Source organism: Myotis brandtii, unplaced genomic scaffold (assembly GCF_000412655.1).
Source record: "Myotis brandtii unplaced genomic scaffold, ASM41265v1 scaffold341, whole genome shotgun sequence".
Lineage (NCBI taxonomy): Eukaryota > Metazoa > Chordata > Mammalia > Chiroptera > Vespertilionidae > Myotis > Myotis brandtii.
This window is the reverse complement of record NW_005363130.1, coordinates 594,214-617,206: the sequence shown is the minus strand read 5'-3', so window position 1 is coordinate 617,206 and position 22,993 is coordinate 594,214. Positions and strand designations below refer to the sequence as shown.

The following is a 22,993-nucleotide window of genomic DNA, read 5'->3' as shown; positions in this document are numbered from 1 at the left end:
TAATTTTTGTGCACCGGGCCTCTAGTGTGTAATAAAGGAGAACAATCCCACCCATGTTCAAGGAAATGTATAGCCTTCCTAAAAATATAAGGTTCTGGAACCTCTCTGATGGTGATCCTATTAATGGGCATTAATGAAGAAGAAGAGATTTTGATCTGCTGAACAATCTGATTCAGACTTTTTAATTAATCCAACTTGTCTACTATTTATGTAGTAAGGTCATGACCGGACACTGTTACATAATTTTCAACTTACGTGCAAATTTCAGGGTCAAACAATGACCAAGTTATGTTTTCCTGCATAAAATAAACACAATCTAACCACAATAGAATATTATCTTTGACCCTTTCCAATGAACTCTCTATTTTGTGAGATGTATAAAAAATTAATATTCATTCAAATCTTCAGAATTTAATAGGTTTACTGTGGACTGGAGGTTATTATTGAAACTGGGACTAAGGATAAATATTTAGATGTACTTTATATCTGTTAGCAAATAGCTTAGCTTCAACAAAGAAAATTTAAAATATTTTTTTTACAAAATCTTAAAATCTTCTTGAGTAAAATCTGTAACATTTTGTGTGTTTTGGTTAAATTAATTAATCTTTTTTTTAGGCTCAAATTCCTGATCTGACAAGTGGAGACAGTAAAGTTCTCATGTAAATAACAGAGTTGTGTAAACATTAAGTGAGATCATGTATGCTAAGTTACCAGTACATACTTGACACTTAGTACACGTTCTATTGATAGGGGTAGGGCACATAGTAATAAGAATAGAACCTCAGTTGTTTAATGATTATTCACCTTATAACTATAGATAAGAGGTTTTCTTACAGACCCTGGGGAACTGGAGGATGAAACAGGGTTGTAAAAGATGAGACACCTCGGAGCCTGGATGGGTCTATTACTCAGAAAAGAAAATACATTTAAAAAACAGACCAAGGATGTGACATGCTTTGATTTGGTTACTATGGCTGGATCCTTACCCCTTGGGAGTTTGCCTCAGGAAGGCTGATCATTCTCTGGTCCCAGGAATGGGCTGAGCTGTTTGCAATATCATAGAAGGTCAGCCACCTTGTTACTGGACTTTGAGCTCCTGGAGATCAGACTGCAGACCCTCCCCTCTCCTTTTCCCTGCTACACTCACAGCTGCACATAGCTTTCTCCTCACCCTTACATAATCAGCCAGCTGGCAAGGGGGCAGAGCAGAATTTTCAGGATGACCTACTGCTCTCCCCACACTGCTGGCATTATTTGAATAAATGCTCATATATGATTCAATCCTGTCTGTGCTTAATTTGGGTCAAGTAGTCACAGGTGGCCTCAGACCCCGTTAGTGTCCAGTATCACTGTTAATGATAGTTTTTCCATATTTTTCCTTGAATCTTGACTACTTGCCCTCTCAGAGTCTTAGTTTCTTTACTTATAAAATGGGTTCTTATAAGACTTAGCTAAGATAAAATATATAAAGTTGATAAACTCCTTGATTTATAGAAGTTGAAAGTCCTAGTTCTTCCTGCATTTATCCCAGGCCAGCATTCTTTCTACCAAAAAATACTGCTTTGAGAAAATATGAAAACTACTTTATATTATAGTTTACTTGTAAATATAGTTAGAAAATGTCAGCATTAATTGGTAATATTAATTATTGACTTATGATGGGCTTGACACTTGTTTAATCACTTTGCAAGGATTAAATCGAAAGATTTTTACAATAGTTCAATTAGTATAGAAGAGGTATAGAGTGGTTATGTAACTTGTCCCAGATCACACAGCTGAGAAATAGTGAAGTTAAAATTCAAATAAGGTAATGATTCCAATGCCTATCACCATATAACCTCTAAGATGCTGGTTTCCAATCAGAATGGTTATGAAAGAATGTAACTAAAGTGTGTGCTTTATACATTTAAGGAAATTTGAAAATAGTTAAAAGATTTAAAAGTGGAGGTCTTGGCATATTTCTAGATTGGAAACATCTGGAAACTCGGATTCACTGTCAAACTCAACATAATATTTAAGTTGCTTAATACGTTTTACAAATTATTTTAAAGATAACCTCTCCTAATCACACACTATGTCCTAAAGAATAAAGCAGGGCTGACATCTTGGGAGAACATATACATTTTAAGTGGCTAAACATTTAAAAAATGATGGTATAATTTTCCAAAATACATATTATAAAACATTATAAAACACCTCTAGTTAATTATGTACTTTCCATTTTTAAATATTATGGATAAAAGAAACATGTATTACTTCCATTTTTGGCAGGATGAGAATTAAGTCACCTCATTTGAGAGGAAGCATCTGCAATGTGTAATAAAATATTGAAATATGTTTTAAACTTAAGACTATGCAAAGCCAGAAATAAAAATTAATTCAGCCAACAAGAAATATCTGTTTAAATCTTCAGACAACTTCATTGGCTTAGACCCCACCCAGGGCATGGAATTTATTGGAGGCTCCCACACAAAACTGAAATCTATAGATTTGTACCTGCTGCATTAAAGTAAATGAGAAACAAGCCTGCCTATCAGAAGTGGTGGACATGAAACATACATCACCTGAAATCTCAAATTTACAGCCAATAACAAAGGGCTAACAAGAGCCCTGACCGGTTTGGCTCAGTGGATAGAGCATCAGCCTGCGGACTCAAGGGTCCCAGGTTCTATTCCGGTCAGGTGCATGTACCTTGGTTGTGGGCGCATCCCCAGTGGGGGGTGTGCAAGAGGCAGCTGATCGATGTTTCTCTCTCATCGATGTTTCTAACTCTCTGTCCCTCTCCCTTCCTCTCTGTAAAAAATCAATAAAATATATATATTTAAAAAGGCTAACAAGAACCAAGACACTCCTGAGAAAGAAGATCAAAATCAAGAGACTATACAACTTAGATAATAAAAGTTATCTAAACATCTTGATAAATTATAATAAATAAAATGGTGTGGGATGGCAAAGACATAGACTAATACACCATAGAAACATAATGGGAGACCTAGAACTGAATCTCATGTGTTTAGAAATTTGATTTTTGGCAGACTTGGCATGCATGTTGGAAAAAGAAGAATGAACTAATCATATACCAGCAATCTTCAGGCTGAGTTAAGGGTACATTGAAGAGAATGTAAAGATCCTGCAAGGAGGATAAAGGCATTTGGTTTTAAGGAAATCAATTTCTAGCTCACCATTTTTAAATATGAAGCTTCCAGATTGATGTGCCTGAGAAGCATCTATGATCAGCCTGGTTCTCCTTTGTACATTCCTTTTCACAACCATACTCCCTACTTTCCAGAAGGTAGAGCTGCGCATCTTTCCGTTTATTCAACATTCAAAAATACGCATGGGCAAGTTGTGGCAGTACCTCATTTAAGTCTCACATCTTTAATACTTGACTATTTTCAAAGAATGATTTATCTAGATAGAGAGCTTTATGAGACTGAAGTAAAAAACAACATGAAACCATTTATCACACAATGTTATTTACTACCAACACATTAATCACTAAAAACAAACCTATTTTTTAAATTAAGAAAACTAAAGATATAAGTGCAAATGTAAATAAATTTGATATTTTAAAACTCTCATCAAAGTTGTCTTTGGAGTTTTGATACAAATTAGCATTGCTCATAGTGAAAGATAGGGAGGGATACACATCATTAGAAAAATGACAGTAGCTGATGTACTATTAGTAGCTACATGTTAAATGTTCATTGCAACACCTCAGAAAACTGATTCCCTATATTACATCACTGCTATTGATGAATGACTATGATGGCAGAAACTGTTGCTAAACAGATTGTATCAAAAATTATGGTAGATTAACAAAAAAAAGCTATGCTTTAGAGCAGTGGTCGGCAAACTGCGGCTCGCAAGCCACATGCGGCTCTTTTGCCCCTTGAGTGTGGCTCTTCCACAAAATACAGACTTCTGTGCATGGGCCACAAAGTTTCAATTGCACTGTACGTGGGCGCCCGCACGTGGTATTGTGTGGAAGAGCCACACTCAAGGGGCCAAAGAGCCGCATGTGGCTCGCGAGCCGCAGTTTGCCGACCACTGCCTTAGAGCAAAGAAAATTATGTTATTACTGAGATTATAGCAAGCAAAGAAGAGATTGCTGAGTTTGGACAGTTTTACACAAGTATATCTGAACTTACAATAGAAATGAGGTATATTTATAAATATTTACATATTTATATTTACATATATATTTATATTTCCTGATGTAGCTGCTCAATGACAAAACAAAGGGTGGCTTCATTGCTCATATTCATCTCAATACTCATTTTAAAACGATTGGCTTAAAACTCAACAGCAAAAAACACACAAACAACCCAATTAAAAAATGTGCAAAAGACTTCAAAATATATTTCTCCAGAGAAGATATACAAATGGCTCATAAGCACACGAAAAGATGCGTATCATCACTAATGTAAATTGGGAAAATGCAAATCAAAACCAAATGAGATGCCACCTCACCCCTATTAGGATGCTATTATAAAACAAGAATAATAATAAAAACCAAAAACCAAACAAACACAACAACAACAATAAAACACAGAAAAGCTTTGGTGAGGATATGAGAAGTTGGAATGCCCTAAAGAACTTAAAAATAAAATTATCATATGATCCAGAAATTCTAATTTGGCACATATACCAAAAAGAATTGATAACATGGACTCAACAGATATTTGTACACCAATATTCATAGCAGTATTATTTACAATAACCAAAAGGTGGAAGTCACCCAAGTGTCCATTGGCAGATGAATGAATAAACAAAATGTGGTCTATACATAAAGTCTTAAAAGGGAATTCTTATATATGCTACACATGCATGAACTTATTAAAATTACTCATGTTTTAAATTTTTACATCTTTATCACAATTTGTATAGAGTAACTTGGGGATCACTTTAATATTATGCCAGCAATATACATTTAAAATACAATTTTATATGTATAATGAGGGCTCAAATAATAAAGGGAAAATTAGAATTACCTGAAGCTTTAAAAAATTTGGTTGCCTTTACCCCATACCCAGAGATAATGATTTAAATGGTCTGGAATGGGGTTTGGGCAGAGATATTATATTAATCTCCCCCAGAGATGTTAATGTGCTGCCAGGATTGAGAACTGCAATCACTGATTCATTCCACGATAGAAAGTGAACATTTTTTTTTTTAACAAGAGAAAACAAAACAAAACAAAACAGAGAGAGAGAGAAAAAAAAAGTGAGCGATGGGGAGACTGAAGGAGGGCCAGAATGAAGAAAAACAATTTTTGCCTCTTCAAAGAAATACATTTGTCATAATGGGCGGTGGGTAACATTAGTGTCAGAACCAATGAGAGAAAAGGGTATAAAATCAGGCAGGGAGTGGATTGATTTCTGGAAATGGGCTTTCTTGGATCTCAGGCAACTAGAAAACCGAATTTTTTCAGGTCATTTAAACACTGAGGCTACCCATCGCTGGTTTACCTCGCATCGAAGGCTTCCTTAGCCTTACAAAGACCTATGTTCTCATGGTTTCTGGCTAACATGCCACAGCTTATTGGGCAATTGCATCCAAAGCCCAGAGATGGCTGCATTCCACTCAGCTTCATTTCAGTGTGCTTACAACAGTTAATAACTATTGAGAAAACTTTCAATCAATCACTAAACTCATAAAATTATATGTAGGCATAAAACAACTAACATTAAAGATGGTTTAGAAATATATTAACATGTAAAAAGTTAGTGAATAATAAAATTATTAATTTCTTAATATTTTAATTTCCTTTTATTAGCTCAACCAACACATTTAGCTTTAGTACAGATAAAAAGAGCCTCTTAATACTTTGGACTAAGTTTATATTTAAAGCAATAAAGAAAATGAAAGCATCCCCTTGCCAAATGAATCCCTATGAGTCCTTGATAATCAGGGTAATCAATGAATTTCACATTTAGTTTCCATCAGAGTGGGACAATTAAGAGAATCCTATTTAACTATTAAAGATAAACAACTAAAATGAATCCAGGGTGTTCCCTCAGTGCAATTGAAAACAAAATAAAATAGAAAATAATTAAAATAGTAAAATGTGCCAACATATAAAGAACAAAAATCACAAAATCACAAACTTGTGGTGAGTAGTTTTGGTAGAGGACTTGGGAAGAAGGATCAACCAAAAGTATAAAGCATTATTAGTTAGACAAAATCTGGTGAATAAATATGTATGGCTCAAGGACATTTAAATATTAGCACTAAAATGTAAAGATAGAAAAAAGTATGAAGAACATTTTATCTCAGAGTGTTTCTTAAGCCTAGTGATAAAGACAAACCTATAGAGTAAAATTTCGATTATATTAATTAAATAAATTACATAAAATGTATTCTATAAAAATATAAAAAGAGCCCTGGTGGTGTCATCCTGGTATGTCAAGGCTGTGGGTTCCATCCCGGTTAGGGCACATATAAGAGTCAACCAATGAATGCATAAGTAAGTGGAACAACTAATCAATGTCTCTCTCTCTCTCTCTCTCTCTCTCCCTCTCTCTCTTCCTCTCTTTCTCTCTCTAATCAATATAAAAGTTCAGTTTTAAAAATATAAAAAGAAAATGAAAAGCAAGAAAGTCATATTTACAACGTATCTTATAAAATAGCATTTATATAATTAGCAAAGAAAGAGCATGTCCAAATCAATATGAGAAAAAAAATAGCTGTTCAGAAATTTCTGGAAGGAAATAAATGGGCTAGTCTGAAAAGGAGAAATGTGAATGACCAATAACAAGCATGCTGGTTAAAATAAGCAATAAGCAACCGTAATAGCGAGCATGTGGAGAAACAGAGTAAAGAACACTGAGTGAAGAGTTGCCACTGGAAATTTACATATTTATACTCATTCTTAATTGATGATAAATATTAAAGTGATAATTCTGTATACTCTTAGGCTGAGAAATTGTTTAGTGAGAGCTTGTAGTAGGCTATTTGTTCTCTAAACAAATACCCATTCCCTTCTTTTACCTTAGTTTATTTGTTTTGTTTGCTTTTTAATCCTCACCTGAGGTTATTTTTCCCATTGAGTAAAGGGAGGGAGAAGAGAGAGAAGAGGGAGAGGGAGAGGGAGAGGGAGAGGGAGAGGGAGAGAGAGAGAGAGAGATTAATGAGGTATGTGCCCTTGACCCAGAATTGAACCTGAACCTGTGACCCTTCAGTCTGTGGGTTGACACTCTAAGCACTGAGCAAACCAGCCAGGGCCCTCTACCTTAATTTTGAATAAACACATTTCCTACATTTCCTTTTGATTTGACCATGCAATAAAATTTGTCTAATCCTATATAATAAAGAGGGAATATGCAAATTGACCATCACCCTGTCACAAAGATGGTGGCGCCCACAGTGGAGGCAGTGTGTTTCCATAATACAAGATGGCTGTGCCTACAGCAGAGGCTGAATTCCCATAATGAGCCTTAACAAGCAATCAGCAGGGATCTGAGGCTGCGCTTCCCCCAACCCCCCCCCCCCCGTGGGGCTTGACAGGGGACCTCAGGCTGTGCCCCCTGCCCAGTGGGGCTTGACGGGGACCTCAGGCTACGCCCCCCCACCCGGCACTGGACCAGGGGAACTGAGGCTGTGACCCCGCCTGGTGGGGCTTGACAAGGGCCCTGACCAGAATTGAACTGTGACCTCCTGGTTCATAGGTCTACGTTCAATCACTGAGCCACGCCAGCAGGGCTTAAAGACTCTTGAATCCTGTGGTGCAGTCATGTTTCTGCCCATATGTGCTGAAGTAGAGAAAGCTGGTTCCAGGAGAGAAGGGACAGAAATGTAGATGTGTAGGGAGGAGCAATTAAAAAAGATAAGAAGCACAGAAAGATCAAGTTCCCTCTTTTTCAGTTCCTGGTTTTAGAATCTTCCTGAAGCTGGGCTGTCTTCTGTTCCTGGGTTTCCTGAGATTCCTCATCTGAGGACCCTGCAGAGTATGCAGATGTTAAAGGCCCATGTACCATACACATGTGCAAAGGCAATGACACAGCAGTTTTATTGTATGCACTGCGCAGGTGCACCTTTATCTTAGGTAAAACTGTTGTCACTATTTGGCAAGAAGCCTCCAGGTGTCTGAGTTAGTATAAGAATGTGGTACTGATCAGCTGGTGGCTGCCTTGGGGCTGCTGTGTTTGCAATGGCTGCTTTGTTTGCAATAAAGCATGGCCCACCTTCCTACGGCTGTGGTGTCTTTTTCCAATTCTCAGCATCCAAACAGGTCAAGTCCCTGGCAGAGGAATTTGGATCCAACACCTCATCTCCATAATTAAACTCCCTTTATGTCTGATGCCATTGTCAATTAAACTAGACCTGGTTAACCTAGAGGTTTCCTATAAATTAGTATTAAAATGTATAAAAATTAAAAAACCAAAAGTAAACTACTTGACATAAATCCAAACTATAATGAGTTTTTTGTTTGTTTGTTGTTTTATTGTTGTGGGGTTTTGGGGTTTTTTTTTCTGAGCTCCTTCATGACCTTTTAATCATCCATTTAAAACTGTATTTCCCAACTCCTCTGAGGTAAACTTCCAGACAATTTATGTGCTCCTATTTTGCTCATATCCTTTAAGAGCCCATGCTCTATTAAATATCATTCCCTCCCTAAAAGGGATAATGTATGTGCTGGGTCTAGTTTGATCTTGGCACCCACTAGGTGCCCAATATATATTAGTTTCCTTCCATTGTCTTATCACGTATCCAATGCATGTTTTCATAAAACATGAAGTTTGTACGCAACTGATCGATGAAGGAATTAGGTCAATACAACACAGAAGCTGTGTTTATTCCTACATGATTTTCCCACCACAATAATGTCTGGTGTCACCAAGGCACGACAGATGAAAACAGGAAAGCAGCTGAGCACAGACAGCCAGGGGAGAACACAGGGCTGCAGAGGGTGTCTCACCAGTGGTCGTGGCTGCTTCTCCACAGGCTCCCTGACAGAAGTACTATTTGTCCAATGGTTTTTCCAAACTTTGGTCACTTTTCCTTGGTCCCCATAATTCAACAGCTCTTAGTTTTTTTTTTGTTTTTTTTTTTAATAGCTCCCTTTCATTAAGATTCCTTGCCTTCTACCCTACCCCTTCCCTTTCTAGGTAAAGTACTATTTTACTGAAAAGTTTCTTTATGTATTAGAATCATATAATGTTTTCAGCTGTGTCAGTATTTATATTATGGTTGCTATTATTTATATTAGTACTCTATAATTTAGTTACCTCTGCTCATTGTGGCTTGCCCAAACCCTATTTTCCCATCAGCCCTTTTCTTGTGGATTATTCAAAAAACTGCTTTTCAGAAACTCATATATACCTCTTTGTGTATGAGTGTGTGTGCATGTTCCATTATATTCAATGGACAGGAAAATTGGTTTCTGGCCCTGGCTTAGTATTTATGCATGTATATTTTATTGAAACATATTTCTTTATGTTTGATCCAACAGGATATAAATTTCTCGAGTTCCACATCTACTAATTTTAAGTACACCTGAGCTTATATGTCTTAATATTTGTTTCAGGGCTGATAAGCATATCTTTCAACTGTATAATAATAAAAAAGATATGTCAGAAATGTAAAGTTTCCATTTCTTATTTATAAATATTAATATTAACTTTGAATTGAGAAAAATAGTAAAATATAGTTCAGTAAAAATTGAAATGCAATATTGTCACAAATTCTCAATACAATGATCTTACTGACCCAGATATTATGTGTGAAAATGTTCAGTGTAATTGAGACAAGTTATAATTAGAAATCATATAAACTGAAGACAATGTTAACATTCAGAATTACAGTAGCCTTCATTAGGGATATTCCAAGGGTTATTTAGGCTTTCTAAAATGTATTATGAAGTGATTATTTTTATTTAATATTATGAATAGAATTAGATCATTGTATAATATTAATTTGATTATAATTACATATACTATTGTAATATGCAGTGTATTATTATATAATTAAAACTTTAAATGTAGAGCATTTTGACAGAAATGCAAATTTTATCAGAGACCAAGATGGCGGCATAGGTAAACACCGCAGACTGCTGCCGCAAACAACCACTTCAAAAATACAACTAAAAGACGGAACAGACATCACCCAGAACCACAGGAAGGCTGGCTGAGGAGAGACTCTTCAACTAGAAGGAAAAATAACAGCACACCGAGGCTCAGAGGAGGCGCAGTGTGGAAAATACTCAGGTGCGGAGGTGCGCGCGCAAAGCGGGCTGGTGGCTGAGAGCGCGGTTGTCGTTTTCGGTCAGGGGGGAGTCTCAGACTCTGAGCTCCAGATACGGGCGAATCGCTGGGGACTCGGACCCAAACGGGAGAAGCGGGAGTGTCTGGCATCAGTTGGAAGGCAGCTTTCCCTCCGAGGTTTGCAGCGGTTCCGGGGGTTCTGAGAAGCAGAGCCTCTGGGAACGGGACTGAGAGGGGCTATAACCGCTCCCTCCGCCCGCCCTGTTGAGCCCGCCCCGCCCAAGCCCTGCGCAGAGCCATTTGCCAGATCGCCTCAGGCAAAGGCTAGATTAGCACCTCCCCAGAGGACAGAAGTTTTCCGCGGCAGACACAGCTGATTCACACAGCCAGTCGGCCTGGTGGTCAAATCCCTCTAGTATTAACTACAACAATCAAGGCTCAACTAGAACAAGACTGCGCACAAAGACCACTAGGGGGTGCACCAAGAAAGCATAAAAAATGCGGAGACAAAAAAACATGACAGAAATGGAGGATATAGAGCTAAAAATCGCAATTTTGAGGGCTTGCAAAAATGTGCTAGAAGCTGTCAATAAACTTGAGGAGAGAGTCACGAAAACTAATGAGACCCTCGATGCTATGATAAAGAACCAACTAGAAATTAAGCATACACGGACTGAAATAAAGAATATTATACAGACACCCAATAGCAGACCAGAGGAGCGCAAGAATCAAGTCAAAGATTTGAAATGCGAAGAAGCAAAAAACACCCAACCGGAAAAGCAAAATGAAAAAAGAATCCGAAAATACGAAGATAGTGTAAGGAGCCTCTGGGACAGCTTCAAGCGTACCAACATCAGAATAATAGGGGTGCCAGAAGATGAGAGACAGCAAGATATTGAAAACCTATTTGAAGAAATAATGGCAGAAAACTTCCCCCACCTGGTGAAAGAAATGGACTTACAGGTCCAAGAAGCGCAGAGAACCCCAAACAAAAGGAATCCAAAGAGGACCACACCAAGACACATCATAATTAAAATGCCAAGAGCAAAAGACAAAGAGAGAATCTTAAAAGCAGCAAGAGAAAGAGACTCAATTACCTACAAGGGAATACCCATACGACTGTCAGCTGATTTCTCAACAGAAACTTTGCAGGCCAGAAGGGAATGGCAAGAAATATTCAAAGTGCTGAATACCAAGAACCTACAACCAAGATTACTTTATCCAGCAAAGCTATCATTCAGAATTGAAGGTCAGATAAAGAGCTTCACAGATAAGGAAAAGCTAAAGGAGTTCATCACCACTAAACCAGTATTATATGAAATGCTGAAAGGTATCCTTTAAGAGGAGGAAGAAGAAAAAGGTAAAGATACAAATTGTGAACAACAAACATGCATCTATCAACAAGTGAATCTAAGAATCAAGTGAATAAATAATCTGATTTACAGAATGAACTGGTGATTATAATGAATCAGGGACATAGAAAGGGAATGGACTGACTATTCTTGGGGGGGAAAGGGGAATGGGAGATGCGGGAAGAAACTGGACAAAAATCGTGCACCTATGGATGAGGACAGTGGGTGGGGAGTGAGGGCGGAGGGTGGGGCGGGAACTGGGAGGAGGGGAGTTATGGGGGGGGGAAAAAAGAGGAACAAATGTAACCTGAACAATAAAGATTTAATTAAAAAAAAAAAGAAATGCAAATTTTATCAATTTTATTGAAAGATAAAGTAATATCTGATATTTTCTAGGTGTGTTATAAATGGTAGACTTAAATACAATGTTAATGTAATTACATAGATTCATAGCTTTGGCTTTTTAATTTTAAAAAGCTGGTTAAAGATATAATAAGAAATTCAATTACATAGTCCTATTGTTTAAAATATGAGCATGGGACAAGGATTAAGAATCTAATCTCTGATTAAAAGTAAGCAAATAACTTGGCTCTAAGTCTTAATGTAGAATGTTATTGGTTGACAACTGCAATGAGGCTTCTTGCCTGAGGCCTGTCTCAAATCAATTCAATCAATAAAGCAAAGTGAGGGCAATAGCTGGCAATTACTGGAAGCAGAGGTTGATGCCACAAGAATTCTCTCCATCTTTTGGTTCTGAATTTTGTTTAGTGCCAACTTTATTTCCCTGACTTCTTTTCCCACAAGGCTGGAGCCAGGGATGCGAGAAGCTTTTTCTTAATTTATTTAGCATATTAGAATCTGAAAGGTAAGCATACTTCTCTCTTACTGCATTAGTTTAAAAACACCTGCAAAGGATTGATATCTTTGTTGTGATTTTGGGGGGTCATTAATTAAGCAACCGCAATCCTCATAAAATGCCCTTAAAGTCAACAAATGTATTTGCTTCCTGTGCTACAATGTTGGATAACTCAATGTCAAATACAGCTCTCTCTATATATTTGCAGTATGAGTCTATAATAGCCCTAATTGTAAATAATGTTCCTCTATGTAATATAGGAAATTACATCGTGTGTTAGTTAGGATCAACTGGATTATATGACAATAAAATAACTTCCAAATTTCAAAAACATTTATTTTATTTTTACTATCATTATTATTTTTTTAATCCTCACTCAAGGATAGTTTTTCCATGGATTTTTAAAGAGAGTGGTAGGGTGGTAGGGAGGGAGAAAAGGATGGAGGAAGGGAGGGAGGAAAGGAGGGGAAGAAAGAGAGAGAGAGAGAGAGAGAGAGAGAGAGAGAGAGAGATATCTTATATGATCTTATTATCCAATGTCACCTCAAATAAATCAATAAATCTATCACCCAGAACGGGGGTATTTTTAAACACAATATCTTTTGTTAAGCAATAAAAGGCATTTGCAAAAATGTAAGGTAGTTATGTCAAATAAGACTATTTTTTCACTTGAGAAACCATTTGGCATACACCCAGCCAATAAATAAAGTTTATTTTATAGTATCACATTTAATTTAAATATATGAATTGGCTCTAAATAAAGATTACATTTAACAAATTTTGACAATTCTTGGCAGAAGACTTTAGCTTCAGGTATGGAAGGTGCATTGCAGAAGAAAACCTAGAATAAAAATAGTCATTTATAATCTGATAAAGAAACTACTATGACCTGGATTGGGCTCAAGTTCTACAATATTTGTATATAAGGCTTAGTTTCTTTTTTCCCCTTCTCTTACTGAAAAATTTTCTGAATTCCAAAATAAAATAAATCTGTAAAAATGAGGATTGTTTGAACATTAATTTTTTAAAAAACAAGATTTACAATGTTTCAAAATATTTCAATTAGTGTTACTAAAACACTCCACTGTTAGCAATATGTCTGTTTTCTTTGAAGAGCATTTGAATTATTGACAAAGTAAATATGGCAGGTACTGTGTGACTGCTTTTACCCCAACACGATTCATGATTTCAGCAGTGTTCTATGCTATTATGACTAAATATGGCTAAAAGTTTCAGTGCCAATGAACATCAGTAAGGAAATCAACCTGGGTGCTGTTATCCAGTGTAACCTTTTTGTATCTCAATTTTCCAGAGTTGTACTAAGGATTAAATTAAATAGTGCTGTGATGATGATGATAATCATATCTAACATTTATTGAGTAAGTACCATGAAGTTACTGTTCAAAGCTCAGGCATATATTAACTTGCTAAGTCCTCACAGCTACCATATAAGGTCGTTTCTTTTTGTTATTGTTCTAATAAAATAGGCACCCAGATGATAGGTGTCTATTCAAGGTCACACAACAAATAAGTGGCAGAGTCAGGCTTTAAACCTAGGAAGAATGACTCCAGAGTCTGCTTGCTTAACTCTCTCCACTCCTCACCCACCCCTCCAAGGCCTTTACCACACTATTGTCTGTATTCATGGACTATGCATATACACATATAAATTCTCCAGTTAATCTCTCCCCACCCACCCACACCCACCTTCCCTCTGAGATTCAAGTCTGTTCCATGCTTCTATATCTCTGGATCTATTTTGTTCATCAGTTTATTTTGTTCATTAGATTCCACATATAAGTGAGAACATGTGATACTTGTCTTTCTCTGACTGGCTTATTTTTATTAGCATAATACTCTCCAGGTCCCTCCATGCTGTTTCAAAGGGTGAGAGATCCTTCTTTTTACAGCTGCATAGTATTCCATGGCGTAAATGTACTACAGCTTTTAAAAAAATATTTTTATTGATTTTAGACAGAGGAAGGGAAAGGGATAGAGAGAGAGAAACATCGTTTGGTTGCCTCCTGCATGCCCCCTGCTGGGGATCAAGCCTGAAACCCAGGCATGTGTCCTGACTGGGAATCACACATGGCCTTCTAGTTCATGGGCCAATGCTCAACCACTGAGCCACATTGGACAGGCTGTACCACAGCTTTTTTATTCACTCATCTACTGATGGGCACTTTGGCTGTTTCTAGATTTTACCTATTATAAATTGCACTGCTATGAACATAGGGGTGTATGTATTTTTTCTGATTGGTATTTTAGGATTCTTAGTATACATTCCTAGAAGTCAGATCACTGGATCAAATGGCAGTTCTATATTTAATTTTTTGAGGAAACTCCATACTATTTTCCATAGTGACTGCACCAGTCTGCATTCCCACCAGCAGTGAACTAGGGTTCCCTTTTCTCCACATCCTCGCCAGCACTTGTCATTTGTTGATTTATTGATGGTAGCCATTCTGACAGGAGTGAGGTGATACCTCATTGTCGTTTTAATTTGCACCTCTGTGATGATCAGTGACTTTGAGCATTTTTTTTATATGTCTCTTGGCCTTCTGTATGTCCACTTTGGAGAAGTGTCAATTTAGGTCCTTTGTCCATTTTTTAATTGGATTGGTTGTCTTCCTTTTGTTAAGTTGTATGAGTTCCTTATCTATTTTGAAATTAACCCATTTCTGATGACGAAGCTCTGCACGATGTGGCCTCATTTCCTCCCTCCCCTTGTTTCCTTCTGACTCATCAAGGCGCTCCCCTCCCAGTCAACCTGCCTCACCAGTTCTGAGACCGGGGGTGCTCTTCCCCAAGGTGTTTGCATGGTTGCCTTGTATTTCATCGAAGCCTTTGCTTAACTGTAATCTTCAAAAGGGCAGTTTCTGACCACTCTAAGCAGGTTAATCATTCTCCATCACTTTCACCCTAGTTCGTTCATAATGCCTATCACTATGTGACACAATATTGCCTATTATTGTCTGCATCTGTCACCAGAACGTAACCCAATGAAGGCAGAAACTTGATCTGTTCTGAATTTTCACACATACAACAAGATTTGAATAAATGGTTTCTACTAATTCATTTTCCCATCTATCTGTCCCTTTATCCATCTATCTATCCATCTTATTCTTCCATCATATGTGAATCTGACATTATATAGTGCTACCTACCATTCTCCCTTCCCCCCTTTTTCTGACAATTATTTTTTAAAGAAAATTGTGAAAGATCTAAATGCAACATTTGGAACACATATGTTGAGCAGAACTACAGCTTTTCATCAAACTAAGTGAAGAAGGTAAGTTTTGAAATCAAACTCTACAGGGTTCTGTTTATAGATTTATGCATTCGTGAGCTTTATATACAGCAATCACTGTTTTGTGATCTCCGAAGTTCAATTCAAATCCAGAGTGAGGCTGCCCTGAAATCATTATCATCAAGCCACTGTTTTTCACTCCAGATGAATTACTGTTTAAAGGACACTCAGGAGTCATACATACAGTTTTAAGGGGAAAAGATGAAAGGTGTGAAAGTAGTTATAATAAAAAAGATGTCTTTTCAGGCTATGTGTGAAGACAATGTACTAGACATCTAAAATTATGGCACTGGCTTCTCTTATTTTATTCCCAAGTTATTTCCTTCCTTTCACATTTAGGATTATTTGGGGAGCATGATGTGTTTTGATCTGTATGAATTTAGAGAGAGACTGAGTAGCTATTGTTTACTTAGAAGATTTTATTGACTTCTGGAAGCATTTTCTACTCCCTAAATTACTTCTTTTTCACTGAACTGAAAACTGGTCATCATTCAATTGGATCTCCTAGGTTTTTCATGGAAAAGGCAACATCTTATATCATTATTGGCTCCCACATGAGTCACCAGGTTTACCAGTGTCTTGGAGACAGTTCACAGACCAGTCCTGGAAATATAAGGTGGGTGGAGGGAGTGGGTAGTTGGGGGCGGGGGGAGCAGATGGGGAAGGAGGAGTCAAGAAAGGGTCTTAAAATGTGAAATAGATAATAAATAAAGCAAACACTGTGCGCGACATGCATTTCCCTACTGCTCTGAGGAGTTGTGCATAGTGCACTGTACAGAGCTTCTCTCAGCCTATGCGATCAATAACCTCTCAATAGAACAGAACCTGATCTTCAACACTGATATAAAAAGTATTGTGCCTAAAACAATGTCAAGTCGTTTGCTGTTGTTGCTCATTTTTAGTTTTAGCCAACAGATTTTCAGTGCTTGCTATATCTCATGCATTCTTCAAGCACCTTATGTAAATTATTTAATCCTTGTAAGAACTCTATGAGATGGAAACAGTGTCAGTTCAATTTCCTAGCTGAGAAAATGAGACAAAGGAAGGTTGTGCCCAAAACCACAGAGCGGACAGCAAATGGGTAAGCTAGGACTTGCACAGTGGTCTTGTGGCAGAAGCGACAGAAATGCTACTTAGTATTAATAGTAAACGCAATAAGAATCAGGTGAATTACTATACTTAATAAATAATGTTCTGATTGAAAATTGATTAACCATTTAAATTTAGATTATCACATTTATAATTACAATGATGGAATATTTATTAGAGAGAGATATTTATTCATATAAATTATCCTCCTATTTCTCTGCTCTATAGAATGATAGTTGCATTTGCGATTTTGGTGCAAGCTATTTTAAAATCGGTTTGAATTTTAGAAAATATACCAACTTCATAATATTTCACTTATTTTTTTATAAATAAGTTACTTGGTTCCTTGTTAACTTGTCCAAAAAGGAGATATGCTTTTTAATGTTTCTGTGGGCAGACAAAAGAATATGTCTATTCCTTGGTTTCATTTTTCTTTTTGAAGAAAGTACAATAAATTTGATAGTAAATTGAAGATAGCACCAGAATGCAAAGAAATAAAAAGAATATATCTACCTTATTTTAGCCATGTACTAAATATTATATTTTAAATCCAGTTGTAAGTTTTTTAATGGAAAGTAAAAAATAAATATGAAGCTCAAACAGCTTTTTTATTTGCAGGTAAAGTAGATAACTACCAAATATATATTTTATATATATCCTTTTCCTTCTTCCACTTTTATTCTTAATCAATTTTAAACTTTGCTCTTATGGAATAAGTCAGGCAGAAAAAGTCAAGAAGCATGTATACACTTTCACTCATATATGGAATTTAAAATTGAAAGCAACAAATGAGCAAACAAGAAAAGTAAACAAGCAAAAATTCATAGACACAGACAACAATATGATGGTTATCGGAGGGAAGGGAGGGTTGTAAAGGTTAATGGGGGCCAAATTAAGAGTGACAATAAGATTTGGCTTTGGGTGGTAAACACATCGTGAATATACAGATCATGTATCATAGAATTGTGCACTCGAAACCTATATAACTTTATTAACCAACTAGAGGCATGGTGCACAAAATTCATGCACAGGGGGTGGGGTGGGGTCCTTCAGCCTGGCCTGCGCCCTCTCACAATCTGGAACCCCTGGGGAGATGTTGGGCCTAAACAGCAGTTGGACATCCCTCTCACAATCTGGGACGCTGCATGCACCAGTGACCATACTTTTCATACAGGTGAAAGGCATTTTGCTGTTGTATGGGCAGCTACATTTTTTTGCCCTGATTGCAAAAAGTAGTACATAACATGATCCTTCTGAGGTAGTCATACTATTCTCCCCATCTTATGGGTGGAAAAACTGAAGCAGAGAGAAGTTAAGTAATTGGCTTTGTCACACAGTTATAAGTGTCAGAATCAGGGCTGACCACAAAATGTGCAAGCCAGAGTCCATGCAAGTCATCGCTGCATCATCCTGTTTTTTCAGTATTAGAGTAGTCTTGCCAGGTTTTAATTTTTAAATCTAAGAGACTGTTCCCAATATATAGGGTAGGGGCCCTAGGCCTGGCCGGCGATCAGGGCCATCTGTGGGGTGATGGTTGGGGGTCCCTGCTGGCACCCGCCTTGGCTGATGGCTTGGCGCTGCCTGCTGGCTGGCTCCATCCCCCAATCACCACCACAGGTCGCCTCCCTCTCAGGGGGCAGACGCTCAACTGGGGGCAGCTCCTGAGTTGAGTGTCTGCCCCCTGGTGGTCAGTGTGCATCATAGCAATCAGTTATTCCGCTTGTCTTTCTGCATTTGGTTGATTTGCATATTAGGGTTTTATTATATAGGATGTCACCCCAATAAATTTATTTAAAAACTAAAAAATACATTGAATTCTCATTGTGTAAAATGATATATTTTCAGTATGAAAAATATGCTGGATTCTAGAGTTGTCAATTCTATGAAAATCTCAGAGATCATCTATTATGATTCTGTCATTTTGGAAACAAGGAAACTGAGGCTCTACAATGGTATGAGCAATGTTAGGTGATGAGTATCAAAGTCTATAGAACTTAAATAAATCTATACAAATATGAAGACTTGCATTTGAGATTTCCTGGCTCATTTCTCCTCCACCACTTTGATGTGGTCTTCTCTTTCCTTCATCTGTCCCTGGTCTACTCAATTTTGAATCCACTCCCAGTGGTGCTTGATTTGGTTTTTCATTTTTTTGTATTGGTTTTGAACACGGGCTGCTGTATTGGAGAGGAATCTTGGTGGATCCATTTTTGCGAGTGCACAGCAGCTGGACTGCTCCAGTCCCACCAACTCCCATAGACCACTTGGGCCCACTCATTCTCAAAGTGGGTAAAATCCCTCCCAATTTTAGCTGCCATTTTCAGACTGTCTGACTGATTTTCTAGTGAATCTCTGCCTGTCAGCTCTATTGTGATTCTCCTGTCTTCTCTTTTGTAGACATAAATACCACATAGGTCTTGAGGCTATTGCCAGTTTGTCTCCATTAGCTTGTAGGTTTTGTAGGTTTCAATGCTTATTGACTTTGCTTACTAGGTACTCTGACTGTTTTGATATGAGGACTTTTAAAAATCCAAAAGCTATTCTGACACCACCACTTCCATCTCTCCAGAATTCTCCCTCATTTCTTTATTTATTTTTAACAGCTTTATTGATTTATAATTTACAATTTACATTCCACTAAGCTAATCCATATGAAATTTAAAATGTAATGGTTTTAGTATATTTATGAAGTTGTGTATCAATCACCATAAAAAAAAAATAGAACATTTTTCTCACCCCATAAAGAAACCCATACTCAATAACAGTCATTCCCCAAATCCATATTTTTTCAGCCCTAAGTAACCACTAATTTACTTTCTATCTCTACACATCTGCTAGTCTGTACATTCCATATAAATGTTATCATGTAATATGCAGTCTTTTGTGATTCGCAGGATGTGACAGAGAAATGAACATCGTCATTTTAACTTTCATTTCAAATGGGAAACAGCAACAATTACATGAGAGATTTTCATGACAAATTATGTGCATATGATTTAAGTTGATTTGCTAATACAGGGAATAGAGCACTATTTGAAAACATGGCAAAGTAAATAATAATGATGATTATTACAGCAATCCTATACAATAAAAGGCTAATATGTAAATTGTCCCCTCAACCAGGAGTTCAACCGGGAGTATGACCAGGGGGCAGGGCCAGCTGGCCAACCGCCCCTGGCCCCTCCCTCAAGATGGCCCCACCCCTGATCAGCTCCCCCACCCCAATCAGGGCTGGAGCCAGACCACCAACTGCCTGTGGCCCCTCCCCCCGGCTGGCTCCATCCTTGATCCTGCCCCCCCACCCTGATTGGGGTTGGGGCCAGCCAGCCAACCTCCTGCATTGCCTCCCCTCTGCCCGCCCAGTTCGACTGGCCCCGATAGGGGCAGGCTGGCCAGACCCCACCCGTGCACTAGACCTCAGTAAGGGATATAAATTTTACTATGTGCCAAGACTATTCTAAGTGATTCATTTATATTATCAGATTTCATATTCACAGCAATCTATGATGGAAGTATCATTACTACTATCCGCATTTTATTGATAACAAAACTATGGCAAAGTGAAAAAAAAACCACACACAAAATAACACACCCAAGATAGAGAGTGGAAGAGCCAGATTCCACACCCAGAGAGTTTGACTCAAGACTCCTTGTTCTTAATCACCATTCTGTAGTGCTTCTCTGATTTTGGGGTGTTTTGTCAACTATCATTCTCTTCTAAATTGCAATAGTAAAACATAACTTAGGGTAACATATTCTAAACTGTTTCTCCTTAGCCATACTTCACAGCACTGACAGTTTATTGGCATATGGAGTGGACCTAGGATCAATGGTGATGAAAAAATAATATTAAATTTTAAAAATAAATAATCATATGTGTGATGATTAATTATTTAAAACAAACAAACTAATGGATCATTGCTTTTCAGTTCCATGCTTAGTTTTTCAAACTTTTTCATAATGCTTTTTTTTTTTGCTTTCTATCTTGATTCATATATAATTTGAAAATCCTCATTATTTGTATCAAGCTGGTCTATTAAAAACAATTAATTTTTCCTAAAATATATTTAATTTACAATTGATTACTTCACCTACAAGTGACCACAATTTGTCTTTATCATTTATGACACAGAAAGAACTATAATAGTTTATCACTAAATATATTAAAGAATTACTCAGTAAACTAAGCATTATTGAACTGAACAAAATTAACTATAATCATGTAAATTTTCACAGGACTTCAAGATAAATAGGGGAGGAAACAGTGTAAACTTCTAAATGAAACCTGGCAAAGCTGGAATAATTTTCCATTTTCTTCTGTCCTGAATCAAACCATTTATGAATCATTCTGCTTCCCTTGAGAAGAACGGAATCTTTATTGTTTAATAAAGCTTCTTCTTTTTTTCTAAAATATTCAAAAACGCTTTGAAAAAAATGTTTAAGTTGCTAGAAGCAAATATAGGTTGAGTGATTAACAACTATAATAGAAATTTACCATGTTTCTAGGAAAGTTAGTAGAAAAAAGCTGAAGCAGCACATTGTGACCTCTAAGATACCTTTGCATGATTATAGTTCAGAACCCTCCTTTCTGTCGTCCGGCAGCCTCTCCCAAACTCCCCTAAGCCAGACCCTGCCTCCTGTGTGACACAGATACCCGGAGCTCTGTGCTCCAGATCATCTGGGCATGGATTCTGACTTTCTGTAACGTGTTCCAAGAAACATAATGGGGGAAATCAAACTGCAGAACTGACTTCTAAGCAGAATTCTTTGAAGCAGCCCTGGTCATGAAAAGAGCAGATGCTACATCACCAAAAACTAAAGTCATGTTTTTTAACTGCTTCAGTGAAGTCATATTTTAATATGAGAGCAACAATATAATTAAATAGCATTCAAGTTTAGCTCTCAGTCCCTGGGGCTTACCTCTAAGTGACTTGATGTAGAAAATCACAGAAGGCATATCTCTCATTAGCAGTATATATCACACAGCACTACTTTGGAAAGAAGATGGAATGGTTCCTCAGAAAGAACTATGCCAATGGTGAAAATATACAAATGTATTTATAATTACTTTTTACATTTTCTAGGTATTTTTGTAAGAAAAATCTAAGTATAGTTAGACTTCACATTTAGAAACATGATAAATAGCAAAGTTTTGCAAGCTGTTGTTCACTGGCTAGAGTGGCTTCTTAAATCCCCTAAGCATAGACTTCAACTCAAGTTCTGCTTGAATTATACCTATTGAACTTATTTCTCATATGTTCACCAACTACTAGCTTTCTAGTCAAGAAGATTCATCTTAAATTATTTAAAGCAGATAAATGTATATAAATATTAGGCCTACACTTTAAATTATGTTGAAAATAAGTAATTCAAAGGAGAACACTTCTGCATGTTAGAAAGGGGATGTATGGAATGAAGACATTACTTGAGCAATTGATAAGTAAAAAAATACTATTGCTTAACATGTAAGTATAGGTTCAATAATTATGAAATCAAATTATAAATTTATTTTTATTTATGTACAGAATATATAGCAGCAGAACACTTTATAAATATGAAACAAAGACAAAAAGGCTAGATTATAAGTGTGTTTCCAAATGGAAATGCTTTTCAGAAACTTACCAGTCGTGCAGTTTTTAAATTCAATGTCATCAATTGCAGCTCCTCCTCCTAGATCCCTTGTTCTGATACCTTGGAACATAACTTCAAAATTTCTTAATTTTCCTAGCAGGATGACAGCCTTTTGCCACTGATCACCAGAAGTCTGCTTACTTTCTTGCCATACTTTTGATAGTCCTTTCTCTGTCTGAAAGTAAAATATTTTACATTAGAGAAATAATTAAACACAAGAGAAAAATAAAAAAAAATACCCTCCAATCATTTCATCAGTGAAAACTCGATTTAAAAACATTGAAACTCTGATTAGCTATCTATATATCTATATATATAAAAGCCTAAGTGACTGAATGACCGAACGAACAGTCGACTGGTTGCTATGATGTGCACTGACAACCAGGGGGCAGATGCTCAATGCAGAAGCTGCCCCCTGGTGCTCAGTGCACTCCCACAGCCAACCTCCTATGGCCGGCCAACCTCCCATGGTTCCTCCCCCTGGCCAGCCGGCCTCAATCAGGACTGGGCAAGATAGCTCCAATCAGTGGCCAGGCCAAGGGACCCCCCC

The 22,993-nt window shown here is 37.2% G+C and overlaps 1 protein-coding gene across 1 annotated transcript in view; it reads right to left on the bottom strand.

Moving 5' to 3' along the window:
* Positions 1–22,993, bottom strand: part of LOC102261090 (MAM and LDL-receptor class A domain-containing protein 1) — a gene marked incomplete at its 3' end in the record, with an annotated part of 431,828 nt that overhangs the window by 15,579 nt on the left and 393,256 nt on the right. Inside the window, exon 30 of the mRNA XM_014543905.1 lies at positions 22,435–22,618. Coding sequence (XP_014399391.1) covers positions 22,435–22,618 — 184 coding nt within the window. The remainder of the gene's footprint in view (positions 1–22,434; positions 22,619–22,993) is intronic.